The sequence below is a fragment of the Rosa rugosa genome, chromosome 1 (genome assembly GCF_958449725.1).
Source record: "Rosa rugosa chromosome 1, drRosRugo1.1, whole genome shotgun sequence".
Classification (NCBI taxonomy): domain Eukaryota; kingdom Viridiplantae; phylum Streptophyta; class Magnoliopsida; order Rosales; family Rosaceae; genus Rosa; species Rosa rugosa.
This window is the reverse complement of record NC_084820.1, coordinates 5195133-5221392: the sequence shown is the minus strand read 5'-3', so window position 1 is coordinate 5221392 and position 26260 is coordinate 5195133. Positions and strand designations below refer to the sequence as shown.

At 38.6% G+C, this 26260-nt stretch overlaps 1 protein-coding gene and 2 long non-coding RNA genes across 3 annotated transcripts; all 3 read left to right on the top strand.

Moving 5' to 3' along the window:
• Nucleotides 1-5804: 5804 nt before the first annotated feature.
• LOC133727042 (probable pectinesterase 53) lies at nucleotides 5805-8705 on the top strand. Its single transcript, XM_062154669.1, has 5 exons — nucleotides 5805-6332; nucleotides 6519-6711; nucleotides 6788-6994; nucleotides 7472-7707; nucleotides 8468-8705. The coding sequence occupies exons 1-5, from the start codon at nucleotides 5968-5970 to the stop codon at nucleotides 8613-8615; spliced, it is 1149 nt and encodes a 382-aa protein (XP_062010653.1). The 5' UTR covers nucleotides 5805-5967; the 3' UTR covers nucleotides 8616-8705.
• Nucleotides 8706-16068: 7363 nt separating this feature from the next.
• Nucleotides 16069-18751, top strand: LOC133727207 (uncharacterized). The gene is made up of 3 exons (XR_009855054.1): nucleotides 16069-16578; nucleotides 17038-17099; nucleotides 18197-18751. It is a non-coding gene; the product is annotated as an uncharacterized LOC133727207 (long non-coding RNA).
• A 3848-nt stretch (nucleotides 18752-22599) lies between these two features.
• LOC133727041 (uncharacterized) lies at nucleotides 22600-25595 on the top strand. Its single transcript, XR_009854988.1, has 3 exons — nucleotides 22600-23131; nucleotides 23591-23652; nucleotides 24750-25595. It is a non-coding gene; the product is annotated as an uncharacterized LOC133727041 (long non-coding RNA).
• Nucleotides 25596-26260: the final 665 nt, after the last annotated feature.

The following is a 26260-nucleotide window of genomic DNA, read 5'->3' as shown; positions in this document are numbered from 1 at the left end:
AAGAATATTTCTCTGAACAAAAAGAGAAAGAAGTAGAAACTTTGTTCCGGGAAACCATAGAACCATCTTCCTCGAAAAAGGGAGACATCATCGAAGAAAAAATCGATGACAACTTTGAACTGGTTGAAATACCAGAAAATATAGAACTGGTGAAACCACCAGAAACTGTTCATCTCTTAGAAAAGCAAGAAGCAGTTATAACAGTTACTGAAACATGGGATCTACTTGGCCAACCTTCTGGCAAGTATGATTATAAAGTCCGATATGACCCTCCGTCATGGTTCAGTAATCTAGATAGCAAAGAGATAATTCCTACAGACTGGGATGATACAAAACCTTCTAGTTTTGATAAATCTCCCACTCAGAACAATGTTCCAGAAGAATGTAAACCATTCATTCCAAAGGAACAAGCTCAAAAAAATGAGCTTCAGCAATCGAAGGTCGTCTCTACTAGTACATACAGCAACTACATAGAGATTGGACTAAAATTCCCTGATCATAAAAAATATCATCTACATGCCTTTGTAGATAATGGATCAGGATTTACAGTTGCAAAGAGATTTGCAATTCCAGAAAAACTCTGGAAAGAAGAAAAGAAAACAGCTACTGGTGTTACTTTCGATGGAAGCCATCTCACCATGAATAAAGTAGCAAAAAATGTTCACATCACCATTGGTGGAGGAACATTTATCATCCATAACGTCTGGCAATCTGAAAGCCAAGGCGCAGATTTCTTGTTGGGTAATGATTTCATTCTCCAACAGAGATTTATTCAGGATGATGAAGCGATAGGCTTCAGAAAAGGAGAACGGGTGTTCTGGGCAGATAGGCTCACTCAAGCCAAAAGTGTGGTCGGACCAAACTTTACTACCCAATATCAGAGATCGCAACAGAATAGTGGTGATCTTACCCCCTACAAACCGAAATTTAAACCCATACTCCAAATCAAACAACAAGAAGAATTACTTGTTGAAGAATCTTCTGACGAAGAAGAAGAAGCAGAAACTAGTGAAGAAGAAGAAGCTAGTTTCATTCATGAGCATAACCTCAAGCACTTTCAGAATAAGCTTGAGTCTCAAAAAATTCCCACTCTTGAAAGAATCAAGAAACTACTCGAGCAGAACATCGATGTAGATCCTCAGAAGTTTTGGGAAAAAGACCCAGTGGTCTGTGAATTAAGATTGCATGACATGAATGCTATCTGTCATGTCAAAGCCATTCCTCAGTACAAAGAGGAAGACCAAAAAGAATTCAGAAAAGATATTGAAGATCTCCTGAACAAGAGATTAATTCAACCTTCCACTAGCCCTCATCATGCTCCAGCATTCTACGTGAGAAATCATGCAGAAAATGTAAGAGGAAAAGCTAGAATGGTAATTGACTACAGAGATGTCAACAAAAAGACTGTCAAAGACGGTTATCAAATTGCTCAAGTAAGAGTACTGATCAACCAGCTCAGAGGAGCTAAAGTCTTTTCGAAATTCGATGCAAAATCGGGTTTTTGGCAAGTCAAGATGCATCCTGAGAGTGTGCCTCTCACTGCATTCGGAACACCACAAGGACATTACGAATGGTTGGTAATGCCTTTTGGTCTCAAGCAAGCTCCCTCAATCTTCCAAAGAAAGATGGACAACATATTCAAGCATGTCGCGGAGTTTTGCGTCGTCTACATAGATGACATCCTTGTCTTCTCCAAAAACAGAGAAGAACACATGAAACACCTCTATGAGGTTGTAAAGCTGATAGTTCAGCATGGAATTATCCTAGGAGAAAAGAAAATCTTCTTTATCCTTGATGAAGTTGATTTCCTAGGAATAAATATAAAAAATGGAGTGATAAAACTCCAACCTCACATCCTTGAGAAAATCTGGAAATTCCCAGATAAAATTCCTGATGCCAAAAGTCTAGAGAGATTCCTTGGTGTCATAAATTATGGGAGAGATTTCATCCCCAAGATCTCAGGGTTAACAGCAATGTTATCACCTAAAACAAGTTCCAAAAGAAAATGGAACTTCACAGAAGATGATGAAAAAACGGTGAAGCAGATAAAAAATCTCTGCAAAAACCTCCCTCCTCTTCAACAACCAAAAGAGAATGATGAGATTATCCTCCAGACAGATGCGAGTGATAATTACTGGTCCGGTGTTGTTCTGGCGAAAGCGCCTGGAACTAACATTGAAAAGATCTGTAAATTTTGTAGTGGCAAGTTCAGCCCTGCAGAACTGAATTATCCCACAGGGGAAAAAGAAATTTTGGCTGTCAAAAAAACAATTTTAAATTCTCCAGCTTTCCTTGGAAAACCCTTTACTGTCCGCACCGATTGTGCCAGAGTAAAGAATTTCAAAAATTTCAAACTTGATAAAGCGGCTGATAGAGGAAGACTAGCTAACTGGCAATTATTCCTTAACCAATATGATTATGTTGTTGAATTAATTGCAGGAAACAAGAACTATCTTCCAGACGCCTTAACAAAGGAATTAGCCATGTTCAGTAAAAGAAATGATGACGACGACGAAGGTCGCAATCCCAGAAGCAGAAGAGCTGGGAAAGAACATGAAACCGATGAGGATCCCAAAGAAAAATTCCTCAAGAGGTTCCTGCTAAGTTCAAAAGGCTTAGCCACAACTGATCAATCCCAGGGTAAAGGATTGACTAGCCCGTCTCAAACGGCAGACGGTAAAGGCTCATCAAGACCGTTGAAGGCTGTTGCTTTGCCAAAAAGCAAACCTACTCCAACTGGAGTAATAAATGTTTTCAATTATGAACTTCGAACGTTCGATACTCCTGTGTTCAGAACTGGCAGGAGATTAGCTTACCACCAGAAGGCAATTCTGGATAATCTTTTGTTTGCCTTTCAGGAAAGAAGCAATGGTCTCATGTTTCCAGCTCTCTTTGCATTAGCTGAAGAACTATACGAGAATGCAAGACCACAGTTCGAAGAATTACAGCAGAGTGCTGATAAGATTAACTTCCTTGAACATCCAGAAAGTGCTAGGATCCCTATCATGGCACTCACTGAATCAGATTGGCATGATTTCCACAATCTGATAGGAATACACAATTCAGAAGACCTTGTTCCTCCAACCCTCTTCATTGTCTCAGGAGCATACGTTGGAAGATACTTGGTTAATGTTCAGAGTGAACATCCTCAAGAACACAAGCTTTGGCTTGTTGAAAATGGTTTTGTCCATAATCTATGGAGCAAAACAAATGATGATCTAAAAGGTTTGCCGCCCATCATTGTCAACACAGTCAAAAATATCAGAAAAAATGACTGTACACTTCGACTGAAGTTCAGATCCACTCCTCCAGAATGGATCCAGAAGGCAAACGGTAAGGTTGAATATATTCCTCCATATCATTATGTGAGAATTATTCAAAGGAAATATCTTCAACCAGCCTGTGTAGCATACAATGGCCAACCAAACTCAAGCATCCCGTGGATGAAAGCCATGGCCTTAGACTACATCAAGAAGATCATCTCTGAAGATGTCAACAATACCTTCCTGGCAGCAGGAGAAAAGACAATCATCACTGCTTACGATCACCCTGACGTAGTCAGCAGTGACCTATTCCTATCTCTCACCAGAAATGAGATAGACTCGACAATGGCATGCATGCAATGGGTGGAAAAACTTGAAATTGACAACCACTACAAGATGTATGTTGATACAGACGTCGAGGACAATGCAACAACCTCTCGTATGGCCCAGACAGACAACAACTCCTTTGTCTTTGGCCACCACTCTGAAACAGACGAGAACATGTGAAGCAGCAGGTGTAGAAAACACCGAAAGTACTTTTGGACTCTTCCCAAAAGCTACTTTTGCTTTTCAAAAAAGGAAAGGTGAAAAACATTTCACCCAAAAGGGAACCTGCCTTTTCCTTGTCCGACCTCCACCAACAGGAGCACTCAGGAAAGCAGGAAATCACGGAGTTGAACTGTATATTTTATGTTTTTGAATTTAACTTTGGAGTCCGCTCTCTATATAAGGAGCTTGAGTTTCATTTGTAAGGGCATCGAAAAATCCCCACACATCAAAAACTTCCACCCTCTGTAAGATAAGCTTAAAAACTTGAGCAGAAGAGTCTTCTCTCAAGAAGTAGCAGTTTGATCTTTCTTTCCTGTCTAGTAGGAAGTGTGCTTCCATTTACAAGTAAGTACTGTAATCATTCTCATGGATAGCTAAACAGCTTTTTAGCTGTTTACTTGAGAATGAGGCTCTGAATTCTTAGCTTGTAATTATGTTTATATAAATAATTTCAGTGTGTTCACCCACTTCATCAAAGTTTTAAATTAGCAAGTTAATTTCTGTTATCATAATCATGTTTGGCTCGTATCCTATACTATCTTCTAAGTTCAAGATTTTCTGATTATTAGAAAAAATTGCCTCAGCTTTGGATAGAAACAAGCAGCAGTGATTCCGCCTGTTAAAGTAACCGTTAGGCAGGAAGCCGTTAGGTGAAAAACGTTGGCATGTTGAAGGCTAGTTTTGTTTTTCTCAAAAATTGAAACAGGTTTTTCTAAGAAAAAGGTGAAATTGAACCCAAAAGTCAGCTTAGGATACACTAGGCACTACTTTAGAAAAGACTACCCTTATGGGTCTTTTCCCCTAAAAGTTGTGTAATTGGGCAAAATACAAGGATGATGGATTGATTGGGCAAAATACCAAGGAATTTTGGGCAGGGCACAACCCCAATATATTATATCACACAAAATACTATGCCCAAAATCAAGACTCCAAACTCCACAGACTTTAACACACTATGATTAATCTAAGATATGAGACAACACTCCACATACTCAACACGATCAACAAGCAGCAAAACACTTGACAACTTAAATTGGATAAGGTAGAGCAGAAGTGGCCAAGAGATATTCGGGCTAAACCCAAAAGGCCAAAAATATTCACACGTGGATCAACTTGCTTGCATCCCATGGTAAAGTAGTCCTCGCCCTACGTTAATTCTCTGTCACAACACTACAAGCCTATAAGGTTACATACACGTATGTGTATGTCACCATTATTTTTCAACAAGTAATTATTTCAAACCCAATGAAGTAGCAACTCGTAGTGGCACTGTGGAAGTACTACACAACACTAGAAAATAGATCGACGTGGAGATTAGATTGTTACGTGACAGAAAACCTAGACCTTATTCTGGTTCCTTCCACCCCGTGTTCATATCTGGTTCCAATACTTTTATATCACCAAAATTCTCCACAGAACACAAGCCCTTCAACGTGATTAAGTATCTCTGTCTTCTTCTTCAAAGTGGGCCTAAAAACCATCCTCTCAGCTTCACCAACTACTTCATTTTCATCACCCAGATCAATCCAACCAGGATCACATTCCAACAGTAATCAACTAGAAAGTTTCATAGTGGATCATGATTTTCACATCTCCGGAGATTCAATACTCTTGAATCATGAAGAACATCTCGTAATCAACCTAACAGCGCTGAATCCGTAACCAATTATAAGGAAGTGGGTTATAACTGATATGCAATATACTAATGTTTTAGGCAATCGCAGAAGCAGCCCCATGCCCCCATTATTGATACTCCGTGGAAGAATATATTCACAGACACAAACAGAAAGAGAGACACTTCACGGGCACCACCAAACAAACCCCAACAAAAAAGTGCAAACAACTACAATTTTAACCGACGATTATTTTTATTATAAGCTCACAAAAGCTCAACCTGTCCTCTCCTTGTGGCTTAGATTGTTTGGTTCTACTCTCACATGTATAACATATAGAAGAAGAAAGCCACCCGTGACTGCTTTGATTCTCCATTTCAGAACCATCTCAGCATCACTTCACTTTCCACCTAAACCGAATCCACCAAAAAACTTGTATATAAACCAAACACCGAGTTGGACGAGTCATTTTCTATATTATAGCTTGGAATTTCCAAGCTAATAACATACTCTTCTTCTCATTCTCTATTCACTTACTTAAAATGCCAACATTATTCCAAAGCATTTTCTATGCTACTCTTCTTCTTCTTGTCCTAAACTCAACACAGACCTTATGTCACACCAAGGCAATTCGGCCGGGAAACTCCGCCGGAAAAGTACACCTGGCCAAGAACATGACCCGAGCCCAATTCTCGGAGCAACAATTCATGAAGTGGGTCAAGTTTGTTGGGAGACTCAAACACTCGGTTTATAAGAACGCGAAAAACAAGCTCTTCCCCTCTTACACACTCAATGTGGCTAAGAACCCTTCACGGGGAGACTTCACAAAAATTCAGGACGCCATTGATTCTCTTCCGTTCATCAATCTCGTCAGAGTCGTCATCAAGGTCCATGCAGGTGTCTACAAGTGAGTAATTCCGTGTCTTCTTCCTTGTGGGAGTTGGTGTTTGTCTCTGCCTTTGACTGTTAGAAATGCTCTGTTTTTCAACTCTTTCATCATCTGTTGCTCGACAAAATTGTACGATCTTTTGTTTCTTTCATTTAACTATGCAGTAATTGATCAAGTTGTGAAATGGTAAATTTTGTTTTGCAGGGAAAAGGTGAATATACCGCCATTGAAATCGTTTATAACCATAGAAGGAGCAGGGGCGGACAAGACAATAGTTCAATGGGGAGACACAGCTCAAACACCTTCAGGTCCGAAAAAACAACCGATGGGGACTTATAATTCTGCAACTTTTGCTGTGAATTCACCTTATTTCATTGCCAGGAACATTACTTTCAAGGTACGTAATGTGCTTTATGGACTCATCAGTATCAATTAGTATTGGATCGCCGGTGTAATTGTGTGATTATGTGCAGAACACCACGCCGGTACCGGCTCCAGGAGCAATCGGAAAGCAGGCAGTGGCGTTTAGAATATCGGGAGATACAGCAGCCTTCTTAGGGTGTAGATTTTTGGGAGCACAGGACACATTGTACGACCATTTGGGAAGGCATTATTACAAAGATTGTTACATTGAAGGTTCTGTTGATTTCATCTTCGGAAATGGTCTCTCTCTGTTTGAGGTAATTTAATTCACTTTTCACCTTCTAATCAAGCATAATTTGTTTAAGTAGATTTTTAATCGTGTGGTGATCATCGATTCTATACATCGTATCTGTCACGTAATTTTATTTTATTTTTAGAGAAAAAAAAAATTACGTGATAGATGTACGTAATTAAATGACAATGAATTGTTGCTTGACATATAATCAAGTTTAGTTTTATAAAATAATACGGTCTAATTCTCGTATTTTAGACAGGAGCTAAATTCAAACAACAGATCGTCGTACACACTACTAAAATTTATCGGATTCGAGCAAGCCATTGTGAATATTTACTTTGTTCTTTGACAATGAAGTGAAGTTAGGGCCATGCATATGCATAAGCATGTTCTTGATCGATTGGTGTCTTGTGTCGTGTCGTATTAATCCTAGTGTTCCAGATTCCGGTCTCGATCACAAGCTCTATCACTCACATGTAAGTGTGCGAATGTGGTGCAGGGATGTCACGTGCATGCAATAGCAACAAGCATAGGGGCATTAACGGCGCAAGGGAGGAGCAGTTTACTGGAGGAGACGGGGTTCTCGTTTGTCAACTGTAAGGTCACGGGTTCAGGAGCTCTCTATCTTGGAAGGGCTTGGGGACCTTTTTCTAGGGTAGTCTTTGCCTACACTTATATGGACAACATTATCATGCCCAAGGGCTGGTACAACTGGGGTGACCCTAATCGTGAAATGTACGCAACTCTCTCTCTCTCCCTATCTTGTTATGCATTGTATGTGTTTATGCTCAAAACGACATTGCTTTAGAACTTTATATCAAACTTTTTGAATCTAGACTCTTAGAAGCATTTTATCGAGTACTTTATTCACAGCTAACTTTCACTCTACACTCTAAAAGTCAAAATTTACGTTTGCTCTCATATGAATTTCGAGCGTTCAAATTGATTTAGTTTTAAACATAAGCACAATCTCGACACATAATTAAGTGTAAAATTTTCGTTTTTTAGAAGTTATCGTCACTGCAGCTTAAAAGTGAAAATGACCCATTTAGCCACATGAATCACCTATAGGCCCTCTACCCTTCCAATACAAGCATGCCGAGGCCACTTTAGGCCTTTTGAAAACAAAATGGGCGGTTCACAAAGACGACCTAAAACCATGTCTATATGACTATATGTCATCTAGCACTTTCCCTCTGCAAAACCTACGTGTAGTGCACCACAGCACCACACATTCAAGAAGTGCATAGATATAAAAACCCTCTCTACCAACTCAAGCATTACCTCATTCATGCTAGCATATTATAAGCACAGCCACGCCAGCACCTACATATAAGCCTGGTGCTGCATATACAAGCCACCTACCTACTCCTCCTCCTACCTCACCCAGTTCTGGTTTTGCTTTGGCAGTTTCACTTTGGCCTTAGTGACCATGCGCATGAAGCTTTTGCAATGATGATATTGTTTGTTAATTTAGGTCTTTGTGTTTGTGCAGGACTGTGTTTTATGGGCAATACAAGTGCACAGGACCTGGGGCTCAGTATGCAGGGAGGGTATCGTGGTCTAGGGAACTCACTGATGAGGAAGCAAAGCCTTTTATTTCCCTTACCTTCATAGATGGGTCTGAGTGGCTCAAATTCTGATTTTCATCAACTAATGTATACATGATTGTTATCCATAAATGATTGTGATATATTGGCTGAAGCACTTCTTTACCTTCCCCAACTCACCCAAAAAAAAAACATATCTTTTCCAGAACAGATAATAATAATTAGATTTATTCAAAAAAAAAAAAAATTAGATAAAAAATGAATTTGAGACTGGACTTTGGAATGTGCTCAAGCAGAAATTTGATCCCCAAACCCAAAACCATATTTAAAATCCATTATCGGCCCATTATAGAAGAACTGAAGAAGAATCCATCACGTAGATCCAGGACTCGAATCCGGGTCCAAAATTTGGAACCAAAGTGAGCCGGGTCCAAATTTATTCGGACTCACCAAAATTATTCCCTTTTGTTTGGAATAAAAGTCCTACAAAATTGAGTTCCAAACCTCATATTCAAGTTTGAGACCTACAAAATAACATCCTACAAATTTGAGGCCCAACCATTAGAAATACCTACTTCATCCAATTTTCTTCGCATAATGGAGTTTCAACTTTCAAAAGCAGAAAATTCTATGGTACATATTATGTATTGATGTTTTATTTTACATGTTACATGACATTATTTTAATCATTGATATCATCATATGGCTCTAGTTTTTTAACATATTACTTAGGCTCTAATTAGTAATTAATATTATTAAATATAAAATGATTAGTTAAATGGGCTTCTACAAAAATGAAAGATACACCTTTTGATGAAAATTCATTGGTAGTTGGTGTTAGCTGATATGATTTGAAATCTAATCATATGAAAGATAGTCTTCCTCATGAAAATTTATTGGATTTTCCTCGATCAACAATGTGACTTTTTTTATGATTAATTATAATGGTGGTTCTATTCATACCTTTTAAATTATTATTTACACCTCCTCTACATATTTTACACATTAAAGTTCCAAATTTGCCCCTCATTTTTTTTCTCCATACTTGTTCTCTTCCCACCTTCCCAATCCAGCCATCTTCCTCTCCACATCTTTCATTAGAGCCCCTTCACTACAATTGGCGAGACATGCACCAGGCCATGCCACTTTACACTATGCCACTAGTAGCTATCACCCAATGAGACATAGCTTGTAAAACTTCACCAGTTAGTAAAAATGGTTTTTGGTTGTTCGTCAAAAACGACAACTTCTTATGAACAATCAGTTCTTGTATTTACGTTTAAGACTAGAAGGGTATCATGAAAATAAGAGTTGAAAATTATCATAGATAATTGTTCATTCAATTGGATTCATGATTTTTTTTATTTGCCTATAGAAATCATACTAAATCCATCAATAATATATATTTTTATCAAACAGATGAATATAATAGATAGTTGCATTGGGAGATGGAATGATTGGTTGTGGTTGTTGAGATGAATAGATGAATTGCTGAAGGTAGAGGATGAGATGCGGATAGCCATGGTTAATCTTTTTTTTCTTTTTTTTTTTCTCCCTGTTGTTTAGACTTTGTAAAGGGTAAATCAGGATTTTAAAATTTTCAAAAAACCAGGGAGGTCCACATATCAAATGTAGAAGTATGAATAGACGCCCTCTAATTATAATTAAACCCTCTCTCTCTTTTGCTATTTGCCCCTCTATTGTGTTTGTGTCATTTCAAAACCCAAAATTACCTCTCAACTCTTAGAACAAATAGGCAAGATAAGAAGGCATATGTGGTAGGAAAAATAGCCAAATTAACCCCTGACATTTCAATTTTGATTATTTACACCCTCACTTTTCTAAATGTTGCCAATTTACACCCTATAGTTAAATTTTAGACTTTCCATCCAATTTCTCCATTAATTTGGTTAGCATGTGAGGGGCATTTTCGTCTCTGCAATTGTCACAAAAAAAAAAAACAAGAAAAGAATACAAAATTACTTTGTTAAAAATAAAAAATAAAATACTACTATTCGTCTCCCACAACTGTTTTTTTTTTCCCTCAGCCTCTCATCTTCTTCTCTATCTATCTCGCAATTATATTCTTCTCAGCATGACCTCTTCCTCTATGTTCCTTTTATCGAGATCAATATAACACAATCCCAACTTGAATCAATCAAGATGACCTTCACATGCTTGCTGTAATTTTAATTTTCATATTGCATACATATAAATATTTTAGTTTGTTCGATGGTTTCTCAATCTTATACACAATACAAACCCCTCCAACTGGAAACATAGAAGATCAAATTCTCATATGAATGTTTGAAATATTAATGACCAGTCCGGCCTTCAAAGAAAAAGAAAACCAGAAACCTGGGTGTGACCTGTAACGTTTTATGAAACTATTTTTGTAATACTGGATTGTAGAATGAAAATGGGGAATTAAACTATAAGTTTTTAAAATGTAAATACATGTTCGGTACAAGTATTTCAAAACTTGAAATATTAAAAACATATCTATCTTAAAAAAAAAAAAAACATATCTATAGCACTCAGTTTAGTTTTTCCTCAGTAATCATACACAATACAAACCCCTCCAAGTGGAAACATAGAAGATCAAATTCTTATATGAATGTTTGAAATATTAATGACCAGTCCGACCTTCAAAGAAAAAGAAAACCAGAAACCTGGGTGTGTCCTGTAACGTTTTATGAAACTATTTTTGTAATACTGGATTGTAGAATGAAAATGGGGAATTAAACTATAAGTTTTTAAAATGTAAATACATGTTCGGTACAAGTATTTCAAAACTTGAAATATTAAAAACATATCTATCTTTAAAAAAAAAAAACATATCTATAGCACTTAGTTTAGTTTTTCCTCAGTAATCATGAAAGATTGACTATTTTGTTTGTATTGATTATGAATTATTTATTGGTTGTTATGAGAAAAGAAACAGAGTATTGTGAAGGAGATTGAACAAGAAGAATCAAATCCCTCAATTTTGTTTATAAAATATATCATATGAAGTTGCAAGCTCTTGAATCTTTAGTTCAAAAAGATAATTCAATAAAATGTCTCAACCTTAGTTGTTAATTCCTCTTGCCCATGAGATAATCCAATTATATTGAAGCATAAAATACCAAAGCTTTCACCCTAAATCATCCGTATAAATTAGATCTGACACGTGAAAGAGGGATTTTCTAAATCCTTCATTCTTCTCTATTACATGATTATGCAAGTTTCAATTGACTGAAAAAGACGGGGAAGAAGAAAGTTCAAACAGCAGATAAAGTAGATGAGATCATGAGAAGAGAGGATAAGTCTCAATAGAAATTGTGGGAAAGAAAGAGAGAAATATCAAAAGAGAGAAGAAGAGTTTGTGGATCTATGTGCTTAAAAGTAAAAAAAATATATATATATATATCACTTTCTCTAATTGCAGGGCAAGTTGTTTTCAGGAAACAATGAAAACGTCAAAAAGTCATTTCTGTTCAAGTAAATCCAGAATATGTGTCTGGCCCAAACTAGAGGTTACTTGCTCTAGTTGAAATAAGGTTTATATTAGAGATATTCTCGGAGAATCATAGGAGATATCCAATCAATGTACGATTATGTTTCCATGTACAACTCTATCTCTATGTTTGTAATCCTCTATATAAAGAGGCCCCTATTATCAATGAAAGTACGACTCTATTCTCTCCCAATTTTAGTTTTCCTAAAACACGTTATCAGCGCGAAGCCCTAACCCTGAAACAAATAGCCAAACCCTGATTCAAGAAGCTAAAAACCTTGAATCCGAATACAAAACCTTGAAATTTTTTCTGCCTCCACCTCAAACAGAAATTTGGAGAAAAAGTGGAGGCAGAAGGCCCGGAAAGAAAGAAAAATGAAGAAAAAGAATTCTATTGGGGAGCAATAGGCACCTATTGGGGGGCAATAGACGTTTTTAAATTGATATAATTTCTTCATTTTTTTTCTTTAAACAAAGTTTTATTTGTCTAAATTTAGGGAGATTAGTTCATATTCTGGCAACCGAAAGTTCTATTAGGGGACAATAGACATCTATTGGGGGGCAATAGACGTATATTGAGGGGCAATACATGGCTGATAGACGTCTATTGGGGGGCAATAGATGGTTGATAGACGTCTATTGAGACAATAGATTAGTTCATATTATGGCAACCGAAAGTTCTATTAGAGGATAATAGACGTCTATTGGGGGGCAATACATGGCTGATAGACGTCTATTGGGGGTCAATACATGGCTGATAGACGTCTATTGGGGGGCAACAGATGGTTGATAAACGTCTATTGGGGGGCAATAAACGGCTGACAGTCGTCTATTGGGGGCCAATAGACGTCTATTAGGGGGCAATAGACACCTATTGCCCCTCTATTAGGGGGCAATAGATGTCTATTGGGGGCAAAAAACTTTCCGGTGAGATTTACAGCAAATTCCGGTGGGCGGCAGCCGGTGACTGGATTCCGGCGAAAGTTGACTGGATTCCGGCGGCCGGTGACCGGATTCCGGCGACCGGTGACGGGCTCCGGCGAAGTCTCCTATGGTTTCTCTCTCTTCCATTTTCTCTATCTTTCTCTCTAAGTAACAAAGAGGTGAGGGGTAAAATGGTATTAAAAAAAATTTAAAACAAAAAAAAAATCTTAATGGGGTATTAGGGAAGACTTCCTTAGAGTGTATTGGGTAAGAGAGAATTAAAAAAACTTAATGGGGTAAGTGGGAAAAAAATCCCTAGAAATGGGGTAAATGGACAAAACCCCTTATTTTTTTACATAATTATTTTCCTTTTTTTTTTTATCAGAGTTATTATTTTCCTTTTGTTTTGGCCAACACCAATTTATATGGCTGAAATTGTTTGTTTTAGATGGATGGCTAAGATTCATTTAAGATTAGGGTTAAGAAGACTCTTTAGTGGGTTAAGTTTAGGTGAAGAGGGGAAACGAGAGAAGACAGAAAATGGGGCAGGAGAAGAGTAATAAGCCGCGGCTGAAAATAGGCTGAAGGAAGAAAAAAGAAGAAGACGATCAAAGAGCGAGAACTGACAGCTAATTAGTTTCCTACTTATTCAATTAGATCTTAGAACTATTATTTTTAGTGATATCATATTTCTTCTTATGTGTTTTTGGTGCTTATTTTCATTGGGGCGATTGACATCTTTAAGGACGCTCAGGTGGAATATTATGAGTGAAGAAGGCTAACCAGGGTGTGCAGTTTTGAGTCTCTCGGAATGGGTCATGCTTTTTTTCTTGCGGCAGAAATGAAGCCAGGCACGTATTTCTAAATTCAGAGTTTAATTTCTAATTTCTAGGATCGTAGAGTTTGTCAAGAAGCATTGAAATGGCAATAATTATGATGTTTGTTATTAATCTTTCTATTCTGTTCTACTTTATTTTAGCAGCAGCAAGCCTAAGGTACACCATCTTTCTATTTGTACTCCTTGCTGTGCTACAAGTTTAAAGAAATTCTTGACACTTATGAACGTGCCTCAGGACAAAAGGTGAATTATCAGAAGAGTAGTATGGCATTCAGTAAGAATGTAGACATGGAGACACAAACCAGACTTGCGTCTATTGTAGCTGTTAAAAGAGTGGATGAACATGACAGATATTTGGGTTTACCCTTGAGAGTTGGCCAATCAAAGATGGCGATTTTTGCATACATCAAGGACAAATTAACAAAGAAACTTATTAACTGGAAGGCAAAGATCTTGAGTTGTGCATGCAAGGAAATCTTAATCAAGGCCGTGGCACAAACGATGCCACTGTATGCCATGAACTGTTATCTCCTACCACAAGGGTTATGTGATGATATCCATAAGTTGTGTGCATCTTTCTTTTGGGGAGACACCGATGCGCAGAAAAAAATCCATTGGAGAAGTTGGGACAAGTTGTGTTTAACTAAGAAGGAAGGTGGTATGGGGTTCAAGAACCTGTATGCATATAATCTGGCAATGTTGGCCAAACAAGGATGGAGGCTAGTCACCAATCCTCAATCACTCATCGCCAGGTTGTTAAAAGCTCGATATTTTCCCAATAATTCGTTTTGGGAAGCGGATTTGGGAGATTCGCCATCCTTCTCATGGAGAAGCATTCTTAGTGGTAGACCAGTTTTGAAAGCTGGGATTCAGTGGAAAATTGGGGATGGTACTTCCGTGAGTATTTGGCATGACAAGTGGCTTCCAGTGCAGCAGCCAGTTCACCTCCCACAACCACCTCATACAGAGTTTCATGTTGTGGCTGATCTCATTAATAAGGAAACAAGGGAATGGATTCCTGCCTCGGTGTATGCCCTATTTCCTCATGACATAGCTGAGAAGATCTTGTGTATCCCACTTGGACGGCGCTCATGCTCCGATAGACTCATCTGGAGTCCAGAGAAGAAAGGTTTTTATTCTGTGAAATCTACTTATTGGATAGCTAGAGCGCATGTCCTCCAAAATGTTCTCACATCTACGTCGCAGGGAGATCCTTTTAAAGAGCTTTGGCAGAAGCTTTGGAAGGCAAAGGTTCCAGGAAAGGTGAGTATTTGCACCTGGAGAGCTTGCAACAACCTCTTGTCTACAAAGGAACGGTTAACAAAGAAGGGCTATACTGGCAGCACGGAGTGTTTGCTTTGCCATTTTCACATGGAGGACAACCATCATATCTTCTGTAAGTGTCCCATAGCCATGCAAATACTCTCTGCTCCTCCGTTTAATCTCCAACACACTTTGCTGCCTAATATGAGTTTTAAGGAATGGATGCTTGAAAGAGCACAACACCTCAAACCTGACACCTTCGAGAAGCTCATGATGATTATTTGGGCTTTATGGAAAAACCGTAACAATGTGCTATGGGAAGGAAAGGCTCAATCTGTTCCTGATTTGGTTTTGGGTTGTTTTACATGGCTCACTGAGTTCCAGAAATCCAGAGGAACAGGTACATCCACTCAAAGATCGGTCCGGCCAAAGTGGAAACCACCAACGCAGGGTTTCAAATTGAATGTTGATGCCGCCTTCCTACCAAATCAGCATCAGGGTGGACTCGGGGGAGTATTGAGGGACTCGACAGGTCAGTTCAAAGCTGCTTTCAGTAAGCTGCATGTTGACCATGCAGCTTCACCAAAGCAGTGTGAGCTGCTAGCCATTAGGGCGAGTTTGGATTTGTTATCCTCCTTAGATATACAAAATGTGTGTATAGAAAGTGATTGCATGGAAGCTGTCTACGAAGCAAACTGTACGAATTACGCTTTATTAGCTAATGGAGGTCTAGTGGATGATATTCAGGCAATGTGGCGTAGGCTGCAAGGGGTGACCATATGTCATACTCCGAGAACCTGTAATGCGGTGGCTGTAACGTCCCGAACCCAAATTCACCGGTTTACTAGTCATTTGGACAGTAAACGGTAATTTGTTTTACTTTTACTCTTTTTCAGCAACTTTAGTGGCCCTAAAAGTTGACTTTTTGTTCGGGTCAAAATTTGAGAAAATGTTCTTCATGGAAGTCGTAAAGGACGTTAAACCGAGCGCGTGCATATGTAGTGCGTAAAAATCGGAGTTCATATGTGAAAGTTATAAGTGAAAATGTGAATTTACTGTTCATGGTAACTCTCTATATATAAGGAAACTTACCGAGGTAAGTTCCCATTTCAGAACTTACCCTGACCCTCTCTCTCTCTCCTCTTCCTCTTCCCCGCGTCGCCCTCCCTTTTTCTTTTTCCGATTTCTTCACCGTCCGGCGTCCGATTGATGTGATTCCAGTTGTCCTTGGACCGTCTCTTCCTCCTCTATACGATGGTATCAGTGGGTATCAGTGATTTGGCCGGAAAACCCCGAATTTATGCAATCATAGTTACTGTAGCAATTTGCTTCTCCGGTGAAATTCTCCAGTTTTCGGCTATCTCCGGCGGGAAAATTGATTCTATTAGGAGCGCCTCGAGTCACTGATCATCTTCCCTCAACACTTCTAGCTGAAATTTCCACGTTTGGAAGGTGAATTTGAAGGATTTCCAAATTTGTGGGTTTGGAGATTTTCGGGTTTGTGTTCATCGGCAAAATTGGAGCACTTCAAGGTATTTTCTCACTTGGTCACAGTTATGAAAAATGCTTAGAATGTTGAGATGATTATGTGGTTGAAATTTGGTGGCCGGATGAGGAGTTGGCCGGCGCATGAACAGTGCCATGCGTGAACAGTGGTGACTTTTAAACAGTAATTTAAATTCTATTTTTTTTTAGCTAGTTAAATCCTATAAATTATGTAGAGCTTGTATGTGAAGTTTGGTAATTTTTTTGGAGAAACTTGGAATTAATTATGAATTTCTGAAGTTTAGGGTTTCGATTACCGAATTACGAGAATCCGACCGTCGGATATCTCTCGGTTCTGCCTTGGAACCTTTAAATTAACGAATTGGTATTAGTGGTATAATTTGGGCTGAATCCGAGGAGAATGGGAGATGTAATTTATGAGGAATTGAGTTTAGGAATTATATTAAATTGTTGAATAATTATTTACGGAATATAATCGTGTACAGGATGTCGTACCGAGCCCTGGCTCGATGAAGGAACTCGTATACGTGATCGTCGGAATAGTACTGTGAGTGGACTTTTGTTTTTAAGTAAATGATGCATGCATTTATTTTGAAATTATTGGTTTATTTAATTATCGTTTTATTTATCGAGCATGATATTTTGTCTTGGATTATAATTTGACATTGATTTTTCATGAGTTTCGGATATGAACTTATTATGCTCGGATTTGGATTTATGAGTTGTTTTTGAGAATATGAATTGATTTTCAGAAATTGATTATAATTATTATTTGAAATTCTGATATTGTGATTTTCAATGAATTCTTTTCCGAGGTGATTTCCGGAATTTCATATTTATTTTTCATTCACCGATTTGAGATCTCTGAAAGATTTTCGAAATGAGATTTCGATGGAATTATTTCTTGGTTGTTTATCGACTTTCGGTTTTGGCATTGGGAATGCCTCGATGATGATTTTGGAATTGGTTTTGTTTCGAATCATGATGATACTCTTGGCGTGTGGGACACGTCGTTGGAAATTCATTTGCGAGAGTTGGGGAAGCCTTATGTATTTATGGATTTACTTGGTTTTCGGTTATGTTTCCCTGTGCCATACTGAGGGGTGATTTTATCATGCTAGCATTGATTTTCCGCCTTTGTGGCGCGGTGATGGGATCACCGTAGCCCTTCCGCCTTTGTGGCGCAGGTTACTGTCTCTGTGACAGTAATTCTGTAGCCCAGTATCCTATCGCTACACTTAGTGGCGTAAGGGTATATTACGGGAGTTATGGGAGTTCTTTAGCCTGGGAGGCTATCACCCAAGCCTGAGTGGCTTATTCGTATGGCTATCATCTTCCCCTACTCATTATATTATTGCTGGGCTAGCGGGGTCTAGTCCGATTCCCTTAACCAGCGGGGCTGGTCTTATTTTCTTGAGTATCAGAGTTCTTTCCTCTTTGCTTGGTTGTGGCTAGCGGGGCTAGTCGGTTTTCTTGAGCTGAACTAAAGTTGTGTTTCTTTAAATTGTTGCATGCATCGGGATTTTTAAAGAAATAAATGTGGGAAAGTATAAAATACTTTTGGTTTTAAATTGTTTATTTTTGTCCACTCACGCTAACGTTTTTATGTACTTTCCCCTGGGCCCTTCGGTTTCAAATGCCCAGTGTGCAGGAGAAATTAGTTGAGGTCGGGCGTACATGGAGTCGAGGCATAGTCAACAGTATGGCTTCCGCGATTGCCTTGAATTAGGTTTTCCTCATTTACCTTTCTATTAGAATTGCTCTGATTACCTGCGGAATTAAGGTTATTAAGTCGAGATTTGTGTGTTGTGATTTTGGTTGATGTTGTTTGGGGGAGCAGGGTGGCTCCAGGAGAATAAGGATGGGTGATTTAGAAGTGTAAATTCTCTTTCTACAGGTTTTGGGTTGTCCACTTTAGGGGAAGTTCTGCCTAATTTTTGGCAAAATTTCTTCTAAGGTGGGCCCCGCATGTCCACTTCGGATTTCAGGGTGAAATTCGGGGCGGGTCCTGTCAGTTGGTATCAGAGCATTAGGTTGTCAGATTCTGTAGACTCATTTCTATCTTGTTACCTTATACGCTTAATGTTACACAGTACCTCCCGAGTGATGGCCCGACTGCAGCGGTTCCCCATCGTTTACTCTTCGGTGCTGATGTACTCATTAAGTGTGTAAGGTACATGTTTAGATGGTGTTCCTTTAGGTGTTATGCCTCTTGTACGCCGACCTCCTAGGGTTTTCGTTGCGTAGCGGATTATTCGCATGTTTTGCACATTTCCCTACTGATGGTAGAGTAAGACTACTCTACAATTTCGATTTGTGCTACGATGTGTAATTCGAGGAAATGTTGTGGTTGTTTCTCCCTCGATGATAATAAGTTGTTGGGCAAGATTAAAGGTGCGTGAACGGAGTTCGATTATGTGTTTGAGTGACCGTGATGAGCGACTATAGCTTTGGGTCGTCTCCGAATACCTAGAATCAAAATGGTTTTTGAAGTGGGACTAATAGTAATAGTGGTTCTGACTTTGAACCGAGTTTCGAGGAATGTGTCACGTATACGTGGTTGATGTTGCGAGCATCATTTTGGAATGATACCTTGCAATTTACAAGGAAAACCAGATTGGAATTTTCCTCTTTGGACACTTTGGTCTGTTGACCTGACCATGACTGGTGGACATAGTTTTGTTCAAGTAAAGGAAATTGATTTTTGCCTCTTTGAGTTATGAATATGTCTTCTTAAGTTTTGGATCGTATTGAGTATGGAGATGGACTTAAGTGAGTTTTGAAGCCGTTTTGTGTTTTAAGTTTAAGCAGACGGACACTTAAAGTTTTGCAATAGAGTTTGATCTTGGTCAGTAAATAATGGAGAGGATTTGAACCAACTCTTTGTTAAGAATATTGTACGTGAGTGTGTGTCTTTGTGGGGCTGTGCTACTTGACAGTTTGATATATTTCATGGGAGAGAGTTCCCTTAGTTGACTCAGAAGTTATTTTAAGGCTTGATCAGAGTTCTAAATTTTTGAGATCGGGTGAGATGTATTGTGACACGTTTGATAACGATATATATTTTTGTAGTGATTAGTTCGAAATCGGATCCGGGTATCGTTTTGTGTGATATGATGATGTTATTCGAGGAAAGATCTTATGAATGGTGTTTTGTCGTCTTAGTAAACTGTTTGTTGCTCGGGTTGAATATATTTAACGGATTGTTTTGGGGAATTTAGTTAATCTTTTTACCTTGGTGCCATTACTGGTGATATAGGGTTAAGCTGTTTGAGATATAATTCTCACTTTGACCGATCCTTCTACCGTATGGTAACCCTTGATTGGAAAGAATAGAAAGTTGTGGGTATGATTGAGTTTCGGTCACCATCACGGATTTATAGGTACGATGACTTGGCAAGATGTTGGAGTTGAGTTTGGAAATTATTTGTCTGAACTTAGAATTTGATTGTTGGGTGGTGGGACCACTTTCGGATCTTGGTATCGCTGGAGGTGATACGTGATGTTGGACGGGTGTCCTTCATCTTAAAAAAATTAGTGTTTTTGTCAGCGGAGGATGAACTATGTAGCGAAAGTTGGAAGTTGGAACCGATTAAAAGCAAAAAAAAGGGAGTATTGAGGTTTTGAAAGGTTTCAGAAATCAAGGACATTCGAATCGTCTTACGACGGCTGCGATCGTTTTGTCGCGCATGAGGGTACTATTAAGTGTCATTGGATATCCATTTGGGCGAAATTGTTGAACTTGGGATCAAGAAATGGTCGTAGGGACCCCACGGGGTGTCCATAGTAATTCAAGTGGAAGTACTATACGATATGGTTATGATCTTAGTTAAAATCTATAAGTTATGGTGAAGGTTGGTAGTAGTGTTCCTCGCGGGGCGACGCTAGTCAACAAGTTTAGGGATTCTGGTAGCATTCATTGACGGATTCTTCGATAAGTCTTTTGGGGACTATGAAAGAATTTCTTTCCTATTTGTGGATTACGTCGTTGCTTCAATATCTCTTTTTCCTAATTCACGAATCGATTTTCTTCTCTGCAGTATTTGGGGTGCTCTACGCTCACGTAACACGATGCACTCTTGTTTACTTATCGAACCATTCACAGGTTGCTTCAAACATCGGGTTTCTCAGTCACGTTTGGAGGAGTTTGGAATTGTTGGTGATTTGATATTAGTGGTTGGAGTAATTGAGCGAGTTTTGCCACCCTGGTGACCCTTAATTGGAAATGTATAGGAAGCTGTTGGTACGAGTGATAACCGGTCACCACTTGATTAACGGTAAGAGGACTTGAACAGGTAGTAAGAGTTGAGTTTGAATTAATTGATTAGGCTTAAGTTTTATCAAGGTTCCATCTGACCATTAAAATACTAAATTGTAATGTGGTTGAGTCGTGTTGGATTATCTTTTAGTGAGAAGAGACTTAGAAAATTTGTGGTGCCCTCAGTAGTGAGAATTACCTGGGTATACGAATTAAGATTACCATTTAGGGCAACAGAGATCAACGGGAATGGCATGGATTCAACCAGATTGCAGGTTTATGACTATTAAAGAAGTGTAACCTCGGCTAAGAACAACTTGAGGGTGATGCATTTTCTTCCGGATTTGAATCGTTGAGCTAGTAGTTATAATTTTTGCTTGCACTGGGTTATTGAGGACGTGGTACAGGACATGGTAGTCAAGTGAGTATTAACTTGTGAGAAATATTAACAGTTTTGATTGGAGGCATTGGTAATTAGTAGAGATCTTGAGACACATTTGAGTTAAAAAAGTTTTCCACATTACCGTACTTATAAAAAGTTTTGAGGAAGGTGTTTATGTGTGGCTTGTAAGGTAGCTATCAAATGAGTTTTCTCAGTCAACTCGCAGCGTCATCTCAAGGCTGGACCAATGATTTTAGTCAGGTATCAGAGTAGCGCAGCGGAAGTGTAGTGGCCCCTTAACCTACTTGATTAAGAACTTATAGGTTCATTCGAGGCTGACCTTTTTTATGCTTGACAACTAAGGGACCTTTACGTGAACGATCTTCTATTAGGAATTTAAGCACAAACAAACAAGGAAGGAAGTGCTGTCCTTGTAGTTGCTAAGGAAGTTGTTGTTTTAGAATTGTCGATTAGCAACGACCATCTGGTGATTATCGCAATATTGATGGTGAATGGGTTGGATTGTCACTAAGTGACTTTTGTGAGGAACTTATGAATGCTATACTTTTAACAGGTGGTTTGTGACGTCATTACCAGGTATCATCTGAGCCAACCGTTGAAATGAATTTTCTTTTACACCGAAATTTATGTATGTGTGAGGTTATGGTGCTATAAGGTTCAGCAAGGCAAGGGATTTGACTTCGGACGTGGATGATTTTGGATTATTAGAATGTTTTCATTGCTTTTGTAGCGGGGGATCATCAGAGTTTTGTTAGTTAGATTTGAGGTTGAAAGGGAAGTTTAATCTAAGGAAGAGTTGTTAAGTTTTAAGATTGTTGTATATTGAACCAGTTGGAGTTAACGATTTCATTCCTCACTTAATGAAGACTCTCTGTGACGTTTGGAAATAAGTCTACTCCTTAGACGGTGGAAATCAATCAGATTACAATGACTGGCCATATTTCAGCTTGAGGACTATTCCTTTTGTGTGTTGATTCCTTTATCTTATTTAGCCAACTCTTGGACTAGATCTAAAGTTAATTTCTACATGATTTGAGCAGGCTTGCACATTTTTTTTTCATACACTATGATCGTTATTTTTGTTTAGTCGACGAACTATCTTCTTGAAGAATGCTGTATTTCGGATTGTTATGTGCGTCCTACTTCTATTTCGGCGATATGAAATTTCGAGGACGAAATTTTTATAAGGAGGGGAGATTGTAACGTCCCGAACCCAAATTCACCGGTTTACTAGTCATTTGGACAGTAAACGGTAATTTGTTTTACTTTTACTCTTTTTCAGCAACTTTAGTGGCCCTAAAAGTTGACTTTTTGTTCGGGTCAAAATTTGAGAAAATGTTCTTCATGGAAGTCGTAAAGGACGTTAAACCGAGCGCGTGCATATGTAGTGCGTAAAAATCGGAGTTCATATGTGAAAGTTATAAGTGAAAATGTGAATTTACTGTTCATGGTAACTCTCTATATATAAGGAAACTTACCGAGGTAAGTTCCCATTTCAGAACTTACCCTGACCCTCTCTCTCTCTCCTCTTCCTCTTCCCCGCGTCGCCCTCCCTTTTTCTTTTTCCGATTTCTTCACCGTCCGGCGTCCGATTGATGTGATTCCAGTTGTCCTTGGACCGTCTCTTCCTCCTCTATACGATGGTATCAGTGGGTATCAGTGATTTGGCCGGAAAACCCCGAATTTATGCAATCATAGTTACTGTAGCAATTTGCTTCTCCGGTGAAATTCTCCAGTTTTCGGCTATCTCCGGCGGGAAAATTGATTCTATTAGGAGCGCCTCGAGTCACTGATCATCTTCCCTCAACACTTCTAGCTGAAATTTCCACGTTTGGAAGGTGAATTTGAAGGATTTCCAAATTTGTGGGTTTGGAGATTTTCGGGTTTGTGTTCATCGGCAAAATTGGAGCACTTCAAGGTATTTTCTCACTTGGTCACAGTTATGAAAAATGCTTAGAATGTTGAGATGATTATGTGGTTGAAATTTGGTGGCCGGATGAGGAGTTGGCCGGCGCATGAACAGTGCCATGCGTGAACAGTGGTGACTTTTAAACAGTAATTTAAATTCTATTTTTTTTTAGCTAGTTAAATCCTATAAATTATGTAGAGCTTGTATGTGAAGTTTGGTAATTTTTTTGGAGAAACTTGGAATTAATTATGAATTTCTGAAGTTTAGGGTTTCGATTACCGAATTACGAGAATCCGACCGTCGGATATCTCTCGGTTCTGCCTTGGAACCTTTAAATTAACGAATTGGTATTAGTGGTATAATTTGGGCTGAATCCGAGGAGAATGGGAGATGTAATTTATGAGGAATTGAGTTTAGGAATTATATTAAATTGTTGAATAATTATTTACGGAATATAATCGTGTACAGGATGTCGTACCGAGCCCTGGCTCGATGAAGGAACTCGTATACGTGATCGTCGGAATAGTACTGTGAGTGGACTTTTGTTTTTAAGTAAATGATGCATGCATTTATTTTGAAATTATTGGTTTATTTAATTATCGTTTTATTTATCGAGCATGATATTTTGTCTTGGATTATAATTTGACATTGATTTTTCATGAGTTTCGGATATGAACTTATTATGCTCGGATTTGGATTTATGAGTTGTTTTTGAGAATATGAATTGATTTTCAGAAATTGATTATAATTATTATTTGAAATTCTGATATTGTGATTTTCAATGAATTCTTTTCCGAGGTGATTTCCGGAATTTCATATTTATTTTTCATTCACCGATTTGAGATCTCTGAAAGATTTTCGAAATGAGATTTCGATGGAATTATTTCTTGGTTGTTTATCGACTTTCGGTTTTGGCATTGGGAATGCCTCGATGATGATTTTGGAATTGGTTTTGTTTCGAATCATGATGATACTCTTGGCGTGTGGGACACGTCGTTGGAAATTCATTTGCGAGAGTTGGGGAAGCCTTATGTATTTATGGATTTACTTGGTTTTCGGTTATGTTTCCCTGTGCCATACTGAGGGGTGATTTTATCATGCTAGCATTGATTTTCCGCCTTTGTGGCGCGGTGATGGGATCACCGTAGCCCTTCCGCCTTTGTGGCGCAGGTTACTGTCTCTGTGACAGTAATTCTGTAGCCCAGTATCCTATCGCTACACTTAGTGGCGTAAGGGTATATTACGGGAGTTATGGGAGTTCTTTAGCCTGGGAGGCTATCACCCAAGCCTGAGTGGCTTATTCGTATGGCTATCATCTTCCCCTACTCATTATATTATTGCTGGGCTAGCGGGGTCTAGTCCGATTCCCTTAACCAGCGGGGCTGGTCTTATTTTCTTGAGTATCAGAGTTCTTTCCTCTTTGCTTGGTTGTGGCTAGCGGGGCTAGTCGGTTTTCTTGAGCTGAACTAAAGTTGTGTTTCTTTAAATTGTTGCATGCATCGGGATTTTTAAAGAAATAAATGTGGGAAAGTATAAAATACTTTTGGTTTTAAATTGTTTATTTTTGTCCACTCACGCTAACGTTTTTATGTACTTTCCCCTGGGCCCTTCGGTTTCAAATGCCCAGTGTGCAGGAGAAATTAGTTGAGGTCGGGCGTACATGGAGTCGAGGCATAGTCAACAGTATGGCTTCCGCGATTGCCTTGAATTAGGTTTTCCTCATTTACCTTTCTATTAGAATTGCTCTGATTACCTGCGGAATTAAGGTTATTAAGTCGAGATTTGTGTGTTGTGATTTTGGTTGATGTTGTTTGGGGGAGCAGGGTGGCTCCAGGAGAATAAGGATGGGTGATTTAGAAGTGTAAATTCTCTTTCTACAGGTTTTGGGTTGTCCACTTTAGGGGAAGTTCTGCCTAATTTTTGGCAAAATTTCTTCTAAGGTGGGCCCCGCAGGTCCACTTCGGATTTCAGGGTGAAATTCGGGGCGGGTCCTGTCAGTTGGTATCAGAGCATTAGGTTGTCAGATTCTGTTTGGCAAAATTTCTTCTAAGGTGGGCCCCGCAGGTCCACTTCGGATTTCAGGGTGAAATTCGGGGCGGGTCCTGTCAGTGGCTCACCGCCTAGCAGCTTTAGGTTTTAAGGCTACTATAGGAGAAGTTTGGTTCGATTATGCCCCTCCTTGTATTATCGATGTACTACAGCACGATTGTGCCCAACTCCTTTGAGTTGTTTTCAATAACAGTCCTTTCTTGATTCAAAAAAAAAAAAAAAAATTAAGCGCGTTGCATTCATTTCTGGGGTGTTAAGGGAGTAATCTTTCTCCGTACTCAAATAAAGAAATCCATCATGTACAATGAAATAGAAGGATAATATTTGCTTGTGTCTTTTGATAAAATACAAATCTTTTCTTGTATTTTATATAGACCTATTATATTAAGATTCCTTAATTATGTCTTGAACTTTATATCATAATATTTTGTTCAGAGTGGATTGCTTTGAAGTGAAAGAGCCATTCAAGAAGAGTCAATTCAGTTGTAGGTGAGGTATTGCAATTTGTACTCTTTCTGTGTACATGCTTATTGTTCTTTTTCATGGCTAGTATGGGTGGCAATATTTGAACTACATATATATATATATATATGATTGCAACTGTTTTTTTTTAAATTTGTTTTTATATTGATTTCTTCTTTAATTATTGCAATTGGTAGTTTTGTATATAGGCAACACTTGAAAGTAGCCTCCTCCAGTCCTCCCTTAGAATGGTACTCTGCTACTTTCATATTAACTGTTTTTCCTTTGGTTTAATTGCTACTACTTGGTTTTTATTTGTTGCAGTTTAGTAGCTACTTCAAGACGTACAGTTCAGTTTTTAGTCAGAAGTATGAGTTATTTTCTTTTCTTATCAAGCAATATGCTGATGTGGCTTTCGATCTACTAGTTTCGTTGGCTTCTTTTTTCGGTTGTTGAATGCTGCTTATCTCTTTGGTGCCCAAGTGATTTTTGATATTCATATGGGCTAGCTCTGATATAGTTCTTGTATTAATTTAGTAGTTGCATTTTTGTTCTTTTGTTTTCTCTTCTACTAGGAGAAGTTTAGGCTTTATGTCCACTTCTCTTACTCTTGTATTCTTATTATTA